Source organism: Salmo salar, chromosome 02, assembly GCF_965601325.2.
Source record: "Salmo salar chromosome 02, fSalSal1, whole genome shotgun sequence".
NCBI lineage: Eukaryota > Metazoa > Chordata > Actinopteri > Salmoniformes > Salmonidae > Salmo > Salmo salar.
In genome coordinates, this window is record NC_138292.1 from 64,247,820 (window position 1) to 64,266,132 (window position 18,313).

Here is an 18,313-nt window from a genome sequence, read left to right on the forward strand (position 1 = left end):
AATGGGGAGTAGGTGTGTTAAATTTGGTGTCATCGCTCTCACACTCCCTCATACTGACTGGTCACTGGAAGTTCAACGTGGCAGCTCATGGCAAAGAACTCTCTGACGATCTGAAAAAAAGAATTGTTGCTCTACATAAAGAAGAAGATTGCCAAGACCCTGAAACTGAGCTGCAGCACGGTGGCCAAGACCATACAGCGGTTTAACAGGACAGGTTCCACTCAGAACAGGCCTCGCCATGGTCGACCAAAGAAGTTGAGTGGACGTGCTCAGCGTCATATCCAGAGGTTGTCTTTGGGAAATAGATGTATGAGTGCTGCCAGCATTGCTGCAGAGGTTGCAGGGGAGGGGGGGTCAGCCTGTCAGTGCTCAGACCATACGCCGCACACTGCATCAAATTGGTCTGCATGGCTGTCGTCCCAGAAGGAAGCCTCTTCTAAAGATGATGCACAAGAAAGCCCGCAAACAGTTTGCTGAAGGCAAGCAGACTAAGGACATGGATTACTGGAACCATGTCCTGTGGTCTGATGAGACCAAGATAAACTTATTTGGTGCAGATGGTGTCAAGCGTGTGTGGCGGCAACCAGGTGAGGAGTACAAAGACAAGTGTGTCTTGCCTACAGTCAAGCATGGTGGTGGGAGTGTCATGGTCTGGGGCTGCATGAGTGCTGCCAGCACTGGGGAGCTACAGTTCATTGAGGGAACCATGAATGTCAACATGTACTGTGACATACTGAAGCAGAGCATGATCCCCTACCTTCGGAGACTGGACCACAGGGCAGTATTCCAACATGATAACGACCCCAAACACACCTCCAAGACGACCACTGCCTTGCTAAAGAAGCTGAGGGTAAAGGTTATGGACTGGCCAAGCATGTCTCCAGACCTAAACCCTATTGAGCATCTGTGGGGCATCCTCAAACGGAAGGTGGAGAAGTGCAAGGTCTCTAACATCCACCAGCTCCGTGATGTCGTCATGGAGGAGTGGAAGAGGACTCCAGTGGCAACCTATGAAGCTCTGGTGAACTCCATGCCCAAGAGGGTTAAGGCAGTGCTGGAAAATGATGGTGGCCACACAAAATATTATATATATATATTTCTTCAGTGTTGTCACATGAAAAGATATACTCAAATATTTACAAAAATGTGAGGGGTGTACTCACTTTTGTGAGATACTGTATATATTGAACTACTGTTGACATTGGTCTCGTCCAATAAAACCACAGGTTTTAGTTTCCGTTGCAGAACGTTTTGCTACGTTGTGCCCTACTGAACATAACTATGATTTATTTGTCACAGTTCCTGTTTGTGCTGGTAAACAGGGTGAAGTCCAATGAAAAATCTCTGAGCTACTTCAGCCTGATGTCACGTGACCTTTGCCGCGTGGGCATTTACGACGGCGTGTCAGACATGAAATGGCTCATGCCCGAGGGAGAGATCTCCACTCACTTATAAGAGGCGATCTCAAGGTTTGAGGTGAAAACAAACCTGAGTTCAAATAGTATTGGTTTTCTTTGAGGGTTGATTGAGCCTGCCTGGAGTGACAAACTCAATTAAGAGCAGCTAAAAAAGTATTTCAAAGAAACAAATTCTATTTGAACACATGTCTATGGAGCAGTATACGTTTAAGTGGCTTTGATAATATATAGAAAGCAGCAGTAAATTATACTGAGTTGCCTCTTTATAATGTCTCTATATTGCTTCTCAAATATTTTTTTCTTAATTTTAGGAGGTGAAGCAGGCAGTAGTACCTGATCCTAAAACTGAGTTGTAAAACAAACAAATAAATGAATGTAAATAATAATTGTGTCTGTTTTGGAGTCAGTATTGATTTCTACCTGAATCGTATGTAGGCTATGTGTGTGCTCTGGTGGGCATGGTGTGTCTTTATGTGAGGTCAAGTCTGCCATCTGCGAGTTGACAACAGCTCAGTGGCTACTCACCACTGAAATTTTGGATCTGATGGTTACAATCACAACTGACTGACCTCAGTAGACTAATAGGGCCTGGAGGGTCTAACAGAAAGAAGAATTGGAATCTGTCTTCAGAAAAAAATAACAGTTGAGGATTTCAAATATAATCACAAAGAAACAACAAATACAATAGAATATGATGCAGTATATTACAATACAATACATATTTGTGTATTTTCATGCAAATGCTACATTTAAGCGCAGACCTGTGTTAAAAAACATGTGTATTTCAGGATCTTGTAATACACAGCCCCCCCCCAAAAAAAACGTATTTTTGTATTTGAATGCTTATTGTGTGAATGTGTGTGAATTTGTGTGAATTTGAGTTTTTCAAACACTTTCCAAGTGTATTTCCAAATACATAAAAGCATTTAACTACTTATCTTTTCAAATAAAAGATCAGAATACTTACTTTGAATGTATGTGAAATTAATTGAAATATTTTAAATAGTATTTGAACCCAGGTCTGATTTAAGTGACATACATTTGTGTTCCAGTTACAGTAGGCCAGCCTATAGCAGTGGAAGAGGGGAGTGAGTGCAGATTTCTAGACATTAAGGGCTGTATAATAAAGTAAAGAAGGATTGGAGCACTTGGGGTGAATATAAAAGAACAGATTGTCTGCCTGCTGTGCTTAAACAAACAGGAGAAGAAAAGGAGATGGGAATTTTCAAGGCACAGACTTGGAATCAAGTATAATTATCAGGGATGGAGTGCAAAGTGGAAACATCAGTCGGAATAGGGAAAACACTATTTGGCAGATTTAAGGGGGCTGGAGATATATGCATAGCTATCTAAACAGTTGCATTCCAGTTTATGTGTTTGTGGATGTGTACTACAATCAAAGTTGAGACAACATTGGAAAAAAATGCTTCCACAAAGGAGGGTAGACGGTCAGAGGATGATGAGATGGGTTGTTGTCTTGTGTTTTATTTCATCCACATGAGGGAGACATTTTATGGAGATAGTGGGCTGATCACTATTGTCAAGTCGGCCCCCATGCCCCAGTAGCCTCATGATGTGTGGTATCCAGCTAAAATGGTCCAGAAGCAACAAGCCTCTGCAACTCGGCGGCAGAAGGAAATGACCGCCATGCCTCAGCAAGAGTGGCATCCAGCTCAAATGCCCCAGAAGCAATCACCCACTGAACCTCGGCAGCAGAAGCAATCGACTGTGGACTCCAGCTAAATTTCCCCAGAAGCAACCAGCCCCAATGCCTTTACCGCAGAAGGAACTGACCGCCATACCCCAGCAACCTCAGCAAGTGTGGTATTCAGCTCAAATGCCTCAGCAGCAACCGACTGCTGAGCCTCAGCAGCAACCGACTGCTGAACCTCAGCAGCAGAAGCATCCGGCCACCATAACGCCGCAAGTGTTGCATCCAGTGCACATGCCCCAGCAGCAACAGGAACTGGCCACCATACCCCAGCAAGTTAGGTATCCAGCTCAAATGCCCCAGAATCATCTGGCCTCCATGCCTCTGCCGCAGAAGCAACCGACCACCGTGCCCCAGAAAGGGTGGCATCCAGCTCAAATGCTGCAGACACAACTGACCGCCATGCCCCAGCTAACGTGGTATCGAGCTCAAATGCTCCAGCAGCAGAAACAACTGGCCACCATGCTGCAGAATCAACCAGCCCCAATGCATCTGCCGCAGAAGCAACCGGCCACCATGCCGCCGCAAGTGTTGCATCCAGCTCAAATGCTGCAGAAGCAACATACTACCATGCCCCAGCAAGCATGGTATCCAGCTCAAAAGCCCCAGCTGCAGAAGCAATCGGCCGCTGAACCTCAGCAGCAAATTGAACTGACCGCAATGCCCCAGCCATCTCAGCAAGTGTGGCATCCAGATCAATTTCCCCCGCAGCAGAAGCAACCGGCCTCCATGCCTCTTCCGCAGGAGAAACTGACCGCCATACCCAAGCAAGTGTGGTATCCAGCTCAAATGTCCCAGCAGCAACTGGCCTCCATGCCTCTACCGCAGAAGCAACTGACCCCCGTGCCTCAGCAATTATGGCATGTAGCTCAAATGCCCCAGAAGCAACTTGCCCCAATGTCTCAGCAGAAGCACTATGAAAGCACTGAAGATGGTGTCTCTGGTAGCTCTCAGGCCAGCATTGTTGAACAGTTGGGTGTCATCCCAATCTATTCCTACAGTTCCAAATCGCACTACGAGAAGGGCAGAACTGTCTTCTCCCAAACCCGCTACACTCCTAGGGAGGCTATGCCTGTTGACAGTGGAAATGCTCCCAAGGACAGTTATGTTGGCATTGGTGCACCAAGCATACATCCATCACTAGTGAAGGATTCTGCAAGGTAAAGGTTAACTTTAACTTCTCTTAACTTTGCTCTCTGACTTTGAAGTTCTGTGTACTAACCATGTGTTTATCAACAGGGAAATGTAACGGAGTCATCCTCTAGAAGCTCTAATGGTGAGAATTGTTTTTGACATTGGTTACTTAACATTCTGTGTTGCTGACACTGTTTGCATTTCTTTCTGCTTTTGTTTCGACCAGGAAGTTGCTGGTGCTCTAGCGTGATGGAATCAATAAACAATTTTATTTTCAAAAATGTTTTGTCTCTTTGAAATAATGATTCTTGTGTCCATTGCTTGCTAATTGAGAACAGGTGGTGTGCAGTCTGTAGTAAAAATGACTGCTGTTAAGTTAATTCTTTGCTTTTCTAATCTTTTCACCTTTGCTACTGGTATTCAAAATAATAGCTTGGGTCTACATAAGAACATTTGTCAAGGAGTGACTTGTCAGACATTCCTCATGTTCATACTTCAGTTGTAGGCATGCATTGGTGAGTAAGCTAATGTATAGGGAATTGTTTTTAGATGGCTCATTTGGCATTAGAATTGAGTGACCTTTTAGTTTTAAACTTGCATTTGGCCTTATACTATAGCCCATATGGCAAAGTCAAATCAGTTTAGGTGTCTGTCCCATATCTAGGTGATGGCTCAAATGTTATTTTGGACACTTCAACCCCAGACTACTTCATTTAATTTGACACAATCTCAATGTGTCTGCAGCCTTTATGCACAACACATTTCTACCGGACCACTGAGGTTGCACCTGCAACAGCCCCTGGCATTAAAAGGTGCACTTGATTTAAGCTCACCCAGTGCAGTGGATAGTTAGATTTCCCTCTATAAAACCATCGGATGGGTCCATGATGTGCAAACCCTCCAGCACACCAGCTGAATGAAGTATACCGCACCTAATCTCAATTGGGCCAATGGAAGTGAAGTTCAGTGGCTGGCAGGGTCTAGGATTCCTTTATACGGTGCAGCAACAAAGATGAGCAGCTACAATTAGGAATATCTCCTTAATGCTTCTGGCTACCATTAGTTTTTCATATTGAGGTGTGGATTTGAAAAAGGGCTGTGACTTTTGAACTACTTGAGGTGAGTTGTATAGCTCTAGTTTGTTTCCCTTTTTGTTCCAGGTTTTACAGGTAGCTGTTAACTGACAAGGATACATTTTTATTATTCCTTGGATTTGTTGCCTGTTAATTGGAGGGATAACCTGCTATGCTCCAGCTAAAGGTGTTTGTGCTACACAAAGTAATTCAGTTAAAATAACACTTTGTATAGTGCCAATAACTTTAATAAATGATGGCATTTTACTATGCAGAAATGTCTTGGCTCCTAGGTAATTATTGATATAAAGACACCAGCTCCTATTCTAAAGCAACAAAAGGGACCAGCTCCTATGCCCCAGAAAGAAGGCCTCCCGAGTGGTGCAGGAACTGCATCGCAGCGCTAGAGGCGTCGCTACAGACCCGGGTTTGTTCAGTGCTGTATCACAAATGGCTATGATCGGGAATCCCATAGGGCAGCGCACAATTCGCCCAGCGTCGTCTGGGTTAGGGGAGGGTTTGGCCGGTGGACTTCACAAGTAGGCGGTCACTGTAAATAAGAATTTGTTTTTAACTGACTTGCCTAGCTAAACAAAATAAACTGTCTTGTGTCCCAGCAACAAAAGGAACCGGCTCCCATGCCGCCTCGGCAGAAGCAACCAGCGACAATGTCTCAGCAAGTGTGGCGGCTAGCGCAAATATCTTCGGTGAAGCAACCGGCTGCTGTGCCTCAGCAGCAGAAGCAACCGACTGCCATGCCACAGAATCCTTAGCAAGTGTGGCATCCAGCCCAAATTCACCCAGCAGCAGAAGCAACCGGCCCCCATTCCTCAGCAAGTGTGGCATCCCGCTCCAATGCCGCAGAAGCAACCGACTGCCATGCCTCGGCACCAGAAGCAACCAGCTGCCATGCCACAGAAGCCTCAGCAAGTGTGGCATCTAGCTCTGATGCAAAAGCAGCCGGACGCTGATCCTAAGCAACCTCAGCAAGTGTGGTATAAAGCTCCAATTTCCCCAGCAACTGTGGCATCTGGCTCAAATGCCGCAGCAGCAGAGTCAACCGCCCTCCAATCCCCAACAAGTGTGGCATCCAGCTCCAGCAGCAGAAGCAACCGACTGCCGTGCCCCAACAAGTGTGACATCTGGTTTAAATGCCCCAGCAAAAAAAAAGCAACCGGCCACTGAGCCTTGGCGGCAGACGCAACCGACCGCCATGCCTTAGCAAGTGTGGCGTCCAGCTTGAATGCAGCAGAAACAACCGACTGCCATGCCTCAGCAGCAGAAGCAAGTGTGGCATCCAGCCCAAATTCCCAAGCAACAGAATCAACCGGCCCCTATGCCCCAGCAAGTGCGGCATCCAGCTCCGATGCAAAAGCAGCTGGACGCTGATCCTAAGCAGCCTCCGCTAGTGTGGTATCCAGCTCCAATGCCCCAGCAGCAGAAGCAACTGACTGCCATGCCTCAGCAAGTCTGCCATCCAGCCCAAATGCCCCAGAAGCAACTGGCCCCATGTCTCAGCAGAAACACTACGAAAGTACTAAAGATGGTGGTTCTGGTAGCTCTCAGGCCAGCATCGTTGAACAGTCCCAATCCGTTCCTACAGTTCCTGTTGACTGATTATGCCTGTTGACAGTTGAAATGCTCCCAATGACAGTGATGTTGGCATATTTGAACCAAGCACATACCCGCCACTAGTAAAGGATCCTACAAGGTAACGTACAACTTTAATCTGATCTTATCTTAACTTTGCTTTCTGTATTTGAAGTCCTTTTTACTAACCATGTATGGGCCAACAGGAAAATCTAATGGTGGAGTCATCCTTTAGAAGCTGATGGTAAGACTTTTAATGTCAAATTGATTAAATAAGATTCTGTTGCTGACACTGTTTTAATTTCTTTCAGGTTTTAGTCATGCTTTTGTTTTGACCAGGAAGTTGCCGGTACTCTTGCATGATTGAATAAATAAAAATGTGTCATTGAAATACATACTGAGGGTTCTCCTGTGCCCACTGTGCTTGCTGATTTCAAACATATGATGTGGGTTGCCAGTGCAGGTTGTAGTAAAAGGGAATGTGGCTCAGTTTTCAAATATCTGGTGTTTACATTTGCTACTGGTTGTTCAAATTCAAATATTGGCTCTACGTTAGTGTTGTCAAGTGGCGAAATGTCAGACCTTCCTCATGGTCCTATTTTGTGTATGTTGACACCCCTTCAAATTACTGGATTCGGCTATTTTGGCCTCATCAGCGTATAAAATCGAGCACACAGCCTTGCATGCAGCCTTACTGAAGAGCTCAGTCTCAATAACATTCTAGACAATTCTGTGGTTCCAACTGTGGCAACAGTTTGGGGGGAAGGCCCTTTGCTGTTTCAGCATGACAATGCCCCTGTGCACAACGCAAGGTCCATACAGAAACGGTTTGAGATTGGTGTGGAAGAATTTCACGGGCCTGCAAATAGCCTTGACCTCAACCCTATCGAACACCTTTGGGATGAATTGGAACGCCGACTGCGAGCCAGGCCTAATCAATCAACATCAGTTTCTGACCTCATTAATGCTGTTGCGGCTAAATGGAAGGAAGTTCCCGCAGCAATGTTCAAACATCTAGTGGAACGCCTTCCCAGAAGAGTGGAGGCTTTTATAGCTGCAATTGGGGGGGAGCAAACTCTATATTAATGCCCATGATTTTGAAATGAGATGTTCAACAAGCTGCTGTCCACAAAATGTTGGTCATGTAGTGCACTTTAGATGTAGTTATGTAGGCATGCATTGTACACGGTGATGACAATCCAGACGTATTCTTCAACCGCAGTCTGAGCCTTAGGGAGAGTACTAAGCTAACATAAGGAATTGTTTTAAACGTTCATACCATGATCAATTAGCTGTATACATTTTTGGGACACTTTAGGTATCAACATTTTATCACAATGTTTTGATAAAATATAGAATTTAGCCTTTGCTGCCCACAGAAACACATTGAATAACACCTTTCTATAAATGGCAAAGTTTTGAAGTCTGTCCAATATCTAGGTGATGGCACATATTTAACCCTTTATGTGTGTTGACACAACTACCTCCATACTTCCATTAGTTTGTATGGGTTACGTTCAGATGAGTCCGTGAAACTTGTTGGGGTCGTAGAGCAAAACGGAACCATATTCGTGAGTCTCCCCTTTCCATAGTGGTCATAATAGTTTGTAGGCCAAACCGTTCCGATGCCACAGATGCTTTCGTGAGAAGATGGATTTCTGTTATGTCACATGGTCTGACAAACTCCGCTGTAGCTCAGGTGCACCAGATGCGGAAGGGCGACATGGGCAGGCGGATAAAGTGGATTAAGATGCAGCCCATGCAAAAACCTGATATGTTTAGCTTAAATTTATCGATTTCTTTGTTACCTATACTGATTCACATGAGCGTCAATAGATTTTTAACCTATAGCTCATTCCTCCTGCAAGTCCATATATCGTACCACAGGGTCTTAAAAAATGGATTCAGCGTACTTGAACTTTACAATGCCTGGAACGGTTTAACCTATCAATTAACAAAGATATTCTTGAACAGACTATAGAATGTCAACAAAGCCTCCTTCACTCATGCTGCCAAACATGCCCTCATAAAACTGACTATCCTACCGATCCTTGACTTCGGTGATGTCATTTACAAAATAGCCTCCAACACTCTACTCAGCAAATTGGATGCAGTCTATCACAGTGCCATCCGTTTTGTCACCAAAGCCCCATATACTACCCACCACTGTGACCTGTGTGCTCTCATTGGCTGGTCCTCGCTACATATTCGTCGCCAAACCCACTGGCTCCAGGTCATCTATAAGTCTTTGCTAGGTATAGCTCCGCCTTGTCTCAACTCACTGGTCTCCATAGCAACACCCACCCTTAGCACGCGCTCCAGCAGGTATATTTCACTGGTCATCCCTAAAGCTAACACCTCCTTTGGCCACCTTTCCTTCCAGTTCTCTGCTGCCAATGACTGGAACGAATTGCAAAAATCACTGAAGTTGGAGACTTATATCTTCCTCACTAACTTTAAGCGTCAGCTGTCAGAGCAGCTTACCGATCGCTCCAGCTGTACACAGCCCATCTGTAAATAGCCCATCCAACCAACTACCTACCTCATCCCCATATTTGTTTTTGTTTTTCTGCTCTTTTGCACACAAGTATTTCTACTTGCACATTCTCAACTGCACATATATCACTCCAGTGTAAATTGCTAAATTGTAATTACTTTGCCACTATTGGCCTATTTATTGCCTTACCTCCTTACTTCATTTGCATACACTGTATACAGATTTTTCTATTGTTTTATTGACTGTACGTTTGTTTATCCCATATGTATCTCTGTGTGGTTGTTTTTGTCGCACTGCTTTGCTTTATCTTGGCCAGGTCGCAGTTGTAAATGAGAACTTGTTCTCAACTGGCCTAACTGGTTAAATAAAGGTGAAATTAAAAAAATAAGAACAAGTACATTTTTCTAAACCAAGTATTGTTGGTGAAATCATCTAACTACATAGTATGAGAACTCAGACCTTAAATGGATCCATTTAAGTTCCAATGATGAAGCCGGCAAGGCACTAGGAGGGAAGCTTAGCTAGGATACATGGAACTCATTCACAAACATTGACACAAATGAACACATGTGCCTGCTGTAGTCGACTGCCTGTTTGGCCAAAGACTCATGACACGGGATGAAATTGTATACGCATTCAATGCTCTGCTTTTATGTAAAAAAATGTAATTCTGTGTTGTCGGACAATCTCTTGTCTACCATGCAGTAGCACTCAAATTTGGACACCCCTACTCATTCAAGAGTTTTCTTTATTTTTACTATTTTCTACATTGTAGAATAATGGTGAAGACATCAGAACTATGAAATAACACATATGTGACCCGATTCAGGGAACTAGGCGTATGTCGCAAGTCACGACTTCACAGGAGAGCCGTTTGAACGTAAAAATCTAAATGCGTTTTTTGGCAGAAATTCCTTCTCGAACGTGAACTTTCATGTGCCTTAATAACAAACATGTATGCCATCTGTAAATACCAATACAATTGTTAAATTACGAGCCTTGTTGGTTAAGCCACAGTAAAAGTAAGCAAACTTCTCACTAGCCATGATTGTTTGAGATAATGAGTGGGCTGGACATGCCGAGAGAGGAGTTCGGATTGGTCTATCATATTGAAGTCGTCTGTCTATTTGAGTTCGTCAGTCTGTGTTGGTAATCCTGTCGAACACTGCTTTTTAAAAAATGTTTTGTATTGTGGAGCTGCATAAGTGTTTCTCTCCGTTTTCTGGAGGATCAAGATTTGAAATCAGTGTAATTAGAGTATGATAGCTAAAGAGATGGAGAAAACACCTGACTCTGGATAACATCTTCAAACCGTGCAACCGTGGTATGGCATTCCTGTCCATGATGCATGTTTATAGTCTAGCATTAGCTAGCTACATTTTCAGATATGACACATTTCTAATTTTGACAAAGTGGTTTCATTTCAAGCTAAAGTGTACAGTTAGCTGGCTGGTTCCCTAGCTGACGTTATTATTTGTTTCCCAGAGCCATTTGCTTTTCTAGTTAGAGCCTAATGTTAGCTAGCTAACATTGGACCTGGTTGGTTAGCTCCCAGCACTGTGGCATTGTTACCACTTTGTTCATTGCTGTTTATCTAGCTAACGTTAGCTGGCTAGCTCGTTAGCTAACGTTACGTGACGTGTGTACAACACCCGTTGAATATGGCCGATGTCAGTAAACGTCTGCAAGAAAGCATCATGAAATTGTTTCCAGCAGAATTGGTTAGGCTGTTTTCATGTTATCCAGAGGTAAACAAATCATCGTGAACGATGCTGAATGGGTGTAGACAAAGAAGAGCTCTAAACTACATACCAAAACATTCAAAAGTGATTTTCTCAAAAGTGAGATTAAAAGTTAATCAACTGTCATGATATACACCATTTTGAAGCTCTGAGTCTCTACTTTTAGCAGATGTAAAAAAAAATAAAAAAAAAATAACACAATTTCACATTTTACTACATAAGATCGAATCCAGGTGGTGAGTCACATATGGAATCATGTAGTAACCAAAACAAGTGTTAAAAAAATCAAAATATATTTTATATTTGAAATTCTTCAAAGTAGCCACCCTTTGCACTGGGTGAGCTTAATAATCAAGTGCACCTTTTATTTCACGCTAATTAATATCCTGCCAGGGGCTTTTGCAGGTGCAACCTCAGTGGTCCGGTAGAAGTGTGATATGCAAAAATATATTTTAGATTTTTCAAAGTAGCCACCCTTTTCCTTGATGACAGCTTTGCACACTCTTGGCATTCTCTCAACCAGCTTCATGACGTAGTCACTTGGAATGCATTTCAATTAACAGGTGTGCCTTGTAAAAAGTTTATTTGTGGAATTTCTTTCCTTCTCAATGCGTCAGTTGTGTTGTGACAAGGTAGGGGTGGTATATAGAAGATAGCCCTATTTGGTAAAAGACCAAGTCCATATTATAGTGAGAACCATTCAAATAAGCAAAGGGAAACGACAGTCAGGAACATTTCAAGAACTGAAAGTTTCTTCAAGTGCATCAAGAGCTATGATGAAACTGGCTCTCATGAGGACCACCACAGGAAAGGAAGACCCAGAGTTACCTCTGCGGAAGAGGATAAGTTCATGAGAGTTACCAGACTCAAAAATTGCAGCCCAAATAAGTGCTTCACAGAGGTCAAGTAACAGACAGATCTCAACATCAACTGTTCAGAGGAGACTGCGTGAATCAGGCCTTCATGGTCGAATTGCTGCAAAGAAACCACTACCCAAAGAAACCAATAAGAAGAGACTTGCTTGGGCCAAGAAACACGAGCAATGGACATTAGACCGGTGCAAATCTGTCCTATGGTCTGATGAGTAAAAATGTGAGATTTGTGGTTCCAACCGCCGTGTCTTTGTGAGACGCAGAGTAGGTGAACGGATGATCTCCGCATGTCTGGTAACCACCATGAAGCATGGAGGACGAGGTGTGATGGTGTGGGGCTGCTTTGCTGGTCACACGGTCTGTGATTTATTTAGAATTCAAGGCACGCTGGCTACCACAACATTCTGTAGCTATACGCCATCGCATCTGGTTTGCGCCTAGTGGGACAATCATTTGTTTTTCAATAGGACAATGACCCAACACACCTCCAGGCTGTGTAAGGTCTATTTGACCAAGAAGGAGAGTGATGGAGTGCTGCATCAGATGACCTGGCCTCCACAATCACCCGACCTCAACCCAATTGAGATGGTTTGGCATGAGTTGGACCATAGAGTGAAGGAAAAGCAGCCAACAAGTGCTCAGCAAATGTTGGAACTCCTTCAAGACTGTTGGAAAAGCATTCCAGGTGAAGCTGGTTGAGAGAATGCGAAGAGTGTGCAAAGCTGTCATCAAGGCAAAGTGAGGCTACTTTGAAAAATCTAAAATATATTTTTGCATATCACACTTCTACCGGACCACTGAGGTTGCACATGCAAAAGCCCCTGGCAGGATATTAATTAGCATGAAATAAAAGGTGCACTTGATTAAGCTCACCCAGTGCAATGGGTAGGTAGAGTTCACTCTTTAAAACCATTGGATTTGTCCATGATGCGCAAACCCTCCAGCACACCAGCTGAATGAAATCAAGCGCACCTAATCTCAATTGGGAAATTGGACCAATGGAAATGATGTTCAGTGGCTTGCAGATGTACCTAATTAACCAGCCAGATTAGAAGGGTCTAGGATTCCTTTGTAAGGCACAGCAAGAAAGACAATCAGATACAATATCAGGGATCTCCTGGTAAGGCTTCTGGCTACCATTAGTTCTGAATACTGAGGTTTTGATGAGAAAAATGGCTGTGAGTTTTGAAATGTCTTTGAGGTAAGTTGTATGGCTCTAGTTTGTTTCCCTTGTCTTCCATGTTTTACAGGTAGCTGTATTTAACTGACTAGGATGTTTTTCTTTTTCTTTAGAATTTCTTGGATTTGTTGCCTGTTAATTGGAGGGATAACCTGTTATCCTCCACCTAAAGGTGTGTTTTGTTCTACACATTTAATTCAGTAAAAATAACACTGTATAAATCCCAGAACTTCAAATGCTGGCATTTTACGATTTGTAACTTTCTTTTATTTCGTAGGTAACTATAGATATATTCCCCCAAATAAATTAAAAGGAACCACGACTGGCCCAAATACTTTAGGTGGAGCAACTGGATCCCGTACCTCAGCAGCAGAAGCAGCCACCCACAATGCCTCAGCAAGTGCCACGACTGGCCCAAATACTTTAGGTGAAGCAACTGGATCCCGTACCGCAGAAGCAGCCACCCACAATGCCTCAGCAAGCGCCACGACTGGCCCAAATACTTTAGGTGAAGCAACTGGCCACAGTGCCTCGGCAGCGGCCCCCCGTAATGCCTCGGCAGCGGAAGCGGCCACCCATAATGCCTCGGCAAGTGTGGTAACTGGCCCAAATACCTTAGGTGAATCACCTGGCCACAATGCTTCATCAGGTGTCACGGCGTGCCCAAATACCATGGGTGAAGCATCTGACTCCCGTGCCTCAGCAGCAGCAGCAACCCGAAATGCCTCAGCAAGCGTCACAGCTGGGCCAAATACCTTAGGTGAAGCAACTGGCCACGGTTTCTCGGAAACAACTGGCCACAGTGCCTCGGCAGCGGAAGCTACTGGCCACAGTGCCTCGCAAGCGGCCCCCCGTAATGCAGCGGAAGCGGCCACCCATAATGCCTCGGCAAGTGTGCTAACCGGCCCAAATACCTTAGGTGAAGCAACTGGCCACAATGCTTCATCAGGCGTCACGGCTGGCCCAAATACCTTGGGTGAAGCATCCGACTCTCGTGCCTCAACAGCAACCCGAAATGCCTCAGCAAGCGTCACGGCTGGGCCAAATACCTTATGTGAAGCAACCGGCCACAGTGCCTCGGCAGCAGAAGCAACTGGCCACAGTGCCACCCACAATGCCTCGGCAAGTGTGGCAACTGGCCCAAATACTTTAGGTGAAGCACCTGGCCACAATGCTTCATCAGGTGTCACGGCTGGCCCAAATACCTTGGGTGAAGCAACTGGCCACGGAGCCTCGGCAGCAGAAGCAACTGGCCACAGTGCCACCCACAATGCCTCGGAAAGCGTGGCAACTGGCCCAAATACCTTAGGTGAAGCACCTGGCCACAATGCTTCATCAGGTGTCACGGCTGGCCCAAATACCTTGGGTGAAGCATCCGACTCCCGTGCCTCAGCAGAAGCAGCCACCCACAATGCCTCAGCAAGCGTCACGGCTGGCCCAAATACCTTATGTGAAGCAACCGGCCACAGTGCCTCAAGTGCGGAATCTGGTTCAAATGCCTCGGCAGAAGCGACAGGCGCCCTTGCCTCGGCAGAAGCGACAGGCGCCCTTGCCTCGGCAGAAGCGACAGGCGCCCTTGCCTCGGCAGAAGCGACAGGCGCCCTTGCCTCGGCAGAAGCGACAGGCGCCCTTGCCTCGGCAGAAGCGACAGGCGCCCTTGCCTCGGCAGAAGCGACAGGCGCCCTTGCCTCGGCAGAAGCGACAGGCGCCCTTGCCTCGGCAGAAGCGACAGGCGCCCTTGCCTCGGCAGAAGCGACAGGCGCCCTTGCCTCGGCAGAAGCGACAGGCGCCCTTGCCTCGGCAGAAGCGACAGGCGCCCTTGCCTCGGCAGAAGCGACAGGCGCCCTTGCCTCGGCAGAAGCGACAGGCGCCCTTGCCTCGGCAGAAGCGACAGGCGCCCTTGCCTCGGCAGAAGCACAGCCTTGAACAGGAGGGCCAACTCCTCAAGCAACATGGATTTTAGCAGCAGTGATGTTTCTCAGGATTTTGTGTCTGATGGTGACAATGAAAGCACCTAATGTGTCAGCTCCAGCAGTGTTCAAGGCAGCATCGTTGAACAGTCAGTTCTCATCCCAATATAGTTACAAATCGTTTATGAGAATGGCAGAACTGTCTACTCCCAATCCTGCCACACCACTGGGGAGGTTATACCTTTTTGATAGCGGAGAAGCATATCCCCACCTGCTAAAAACTCACAACCTGTTAAAGGAACCCCACCACAAGGGAACGGCTACTGGGATGCAATGTATAACTTTTACACATCTGAACTTTGCGTTCTGATTTTGAAATCCTTTGTACTAATCATCTATCAACAGAATTGTAAATGTAGATTCATCCTTTGGATGACAATTCTGAGTTGTTGCTGACACTTTCTTTAAGCTTCCACTGTATGCTTTTGCGACGGCCAGGGAGTTGCTGCTGCTCATGCTACCCTGCATTACTTGTAAAACAATAAAATATTGTACCTTTAAAAGTGCCTCCTTGTGTTTTTGAAATATTGTGTGTTTAATGTCTACCTTTGGCTTGCTGGTTGAGAACAGTGTTGGTTGCCAGTGCAATTTGTAGTAAAAGGGAATGTGGTTCACAGTTCCTAATCTTTTGGATTTCAAATGTATAATTTCTTTGCTGCTGGTTGACAAATCCCAAGATTGGCTCTACATTAAAGCCACTGAACCACGTTTACATGGATACTGAAGTATTTATTTTGTGTTGACATGTAAAGATCAAATCCTGTTTTACAAAAACCTGAAAGCTTGTACCCTGGAGATGGGCTACTATGGCATGTAAACATCTTAATTCTGTGTTTTGTAGTATGCACAGGCTCCGTTTCGCATTTCATGGTTGTCTGACTCTGTCAAACAAATCAATTTAAAGTTGGCTACCTGCTCAGTTTGATCCACCATAACTGAGTTTAATGGCTACTTTCACCCCTAATTTGGACAAGTTTCTGCTTACTTACATTAGGTAGGCCATTTGTCAACTATAGTTTAATACATGCAACTTGTTGCCCCATAAGACTAAAGTAGTGCTCACAAATGTCTTACGTTGATAGACTGAATGCATTACTAATCTTAACAGGTAAAATGATTGAAGGCGCAGGTAGCATGCTAGAACACATTGGTCCTGTGCCAAATGTCATTTTGACAGATGAGGAAATGGAAAGCTGAGAATGGTAACTTCAGTTAGTCTTGGGTGTGTATTTTATGTGGTTGAAATGCTGTCTGTTAGCAAAAGTGTCAAAGATTACACATGCATTCGCATTTACCCTGAGACGCTGATAGAAATATTTATCAACTCCTGTTCCCAAGACAATTTAAAGATACATTTTTATCATTTCACTGCAAATGAAGTTAAAATAAACTCCTCAAAAGAAACGTCCTCTCGCTGTCACCTGTTTTTATTTTCAGCAAACTTAACTTGTAAATATTTGTATGAACATGAGAACAGACATAAACTGAACAAGTTCCACAGACATGACGAACAGAAATGGAATTTTGTGTCCCTGAACAAAGGGGATTCAAAAGTAATAGTATCTGGTGTGGCCACCTGCTGCATTAAAACCTCTCTAGGGTAGGGGGCAGTATTTTCACGTCCGGATAAAAAACGTACCGATTTAAACTGGTTACAACTCTTTTCCAGAAATGAGAATATGCATATAATTGGTAGATTTGGATAGAAAACACTCTAAAGTTTATAAAACTGTTTGAATGGTGTCTGTGAGTATAACAGAACTCATATGGCAGGCCAAAACCTGAGAAGATTCCACACAGGAAGTGCCCTCTCTGACCATTTCTTGTGCTTCTGTGGCATCTCTGTCGAAAATACAGGATCTCTGCTGTAACGTGACAATTTCTAAGGCTCCCATAGGCTCTCTGAAGGTGCCAGAAAGTGGAATGAGATCTCTGCTGTCTCTGGGCTAGGTACAGGAGCACTGTTTGTGAGTGGTCAGGCTGGTGGCTCAGAGACAGGAGATGCGTGGCCCCGAGAAGTGCCCATGTTTTTCTTTCAGCCTTTGAACGAAAACAACGTCGCCCGGTTGGAATATTATCGCTATTTTACGAGAAAAATAGCATAAAAATTGATTTTAAACAGCGTTTGACATGCTTCGAAGAACGGTAATGGAATATTTTGACATTTTTTGTCACGACATGCATCCGCGCATCACCGTTCGGATAGGGACCTGAACGCATGGACAAAACGGAGGATATTTGAACATAACTATGGATTATTTTGAACCAAAACAACATTTGTGGTTGAAGTAGAAGTCCTGGGAGTGCATTCTGACGAAGAACAGCAAAGGTAATCCAATTTAGTGAACGCCAAACTTGGTGGGTGTCAAATTAGCTAGCCCGTGATGGCGAGCTATCTATTCAGAATATTGCAAAATGTGCTTTTGCCAAAAAGCTATTTTAAAATCTGACATAAAGGAGTTCTGTATCTATAATTCTTTAAATAATTGTTATGTATTTTGTAAACGATTATCAAGAGTAATTTTTTCGGTGTGTTTGCTAGTTCTGAACATCACATGCTAATGTAAAAAGCTGGTTTTTGGTATAAATATGAACTTGATTGAACAAAACATGCATGTATTGTATAACATAATGTCCTAGGAGTGTCATCTGATGAAGATCATCAAAGGGTAGTGCTGCATTTAGCTGTGGTTTGGGTTTATGTGACATATATGCTTGCTTGAAAAATGGCTGTGTGATTATTTCTGGCTGGGTACTCTCCTAACATAATCTAATGTTTTGCTTTCGTTGTAAAGCCTTTTTGAAATCGGACAATGTGGTTAGATTAACGAGAGTCTTGTCTTTTAAATGGTGTAAAATAGTCATATGTTTGAGAAATTGAAGTTATAGCATTTTTAAGGTTTTTCGTATTTCGCGCCACTCGATTCCACTGGCTGTTGACTAGGTGGGATTTCGTCCCACATACCCGAGAGAGGTTAAGTACTGCAGTGCATCTCCTCCTCATGGACTGCACCAGATTTGCCAGTTCTTGCTGTGAGATGTTACCCCACTCTTCCACCAAGGCACCTGCAAGTTCCCGGACACTTCTAGGGGGAATGACCCTAGCCCTCACCCTCAGATCCAACA

The 18,313-nt window shown here is 44.4% G+C and overlaps 1 protein-coding gene across 1 annotated transcript; it reads left to right on the forward strand.

The window, feature by feature from the left end:
* The first annotated feature begins 10,545 nt into the window (after positions 1-10,545).
* On the forward strand, positions 10,546-15,143 carry LOC145864205 (uncharacterized). Its single transcript, XM_082969342.1, has 3 exons — positions 10,546-10,747; positions 13,331-13,389; positions 13,495-15,143. The coding sequence occupies exon 3, from the start codon at positions 13,890-13,892 to the stop codon at positions 15,141-15,143; it is 1,254 nt and encodes a 417-aa protein (XP_082825468.1). The 5' UTR covers positions 10,546-10,747; positions 13,331-13,389; positions 13,495-13,889.
* Positions 15,144-18,313: the final 3,170 nt, after the last annotated feature.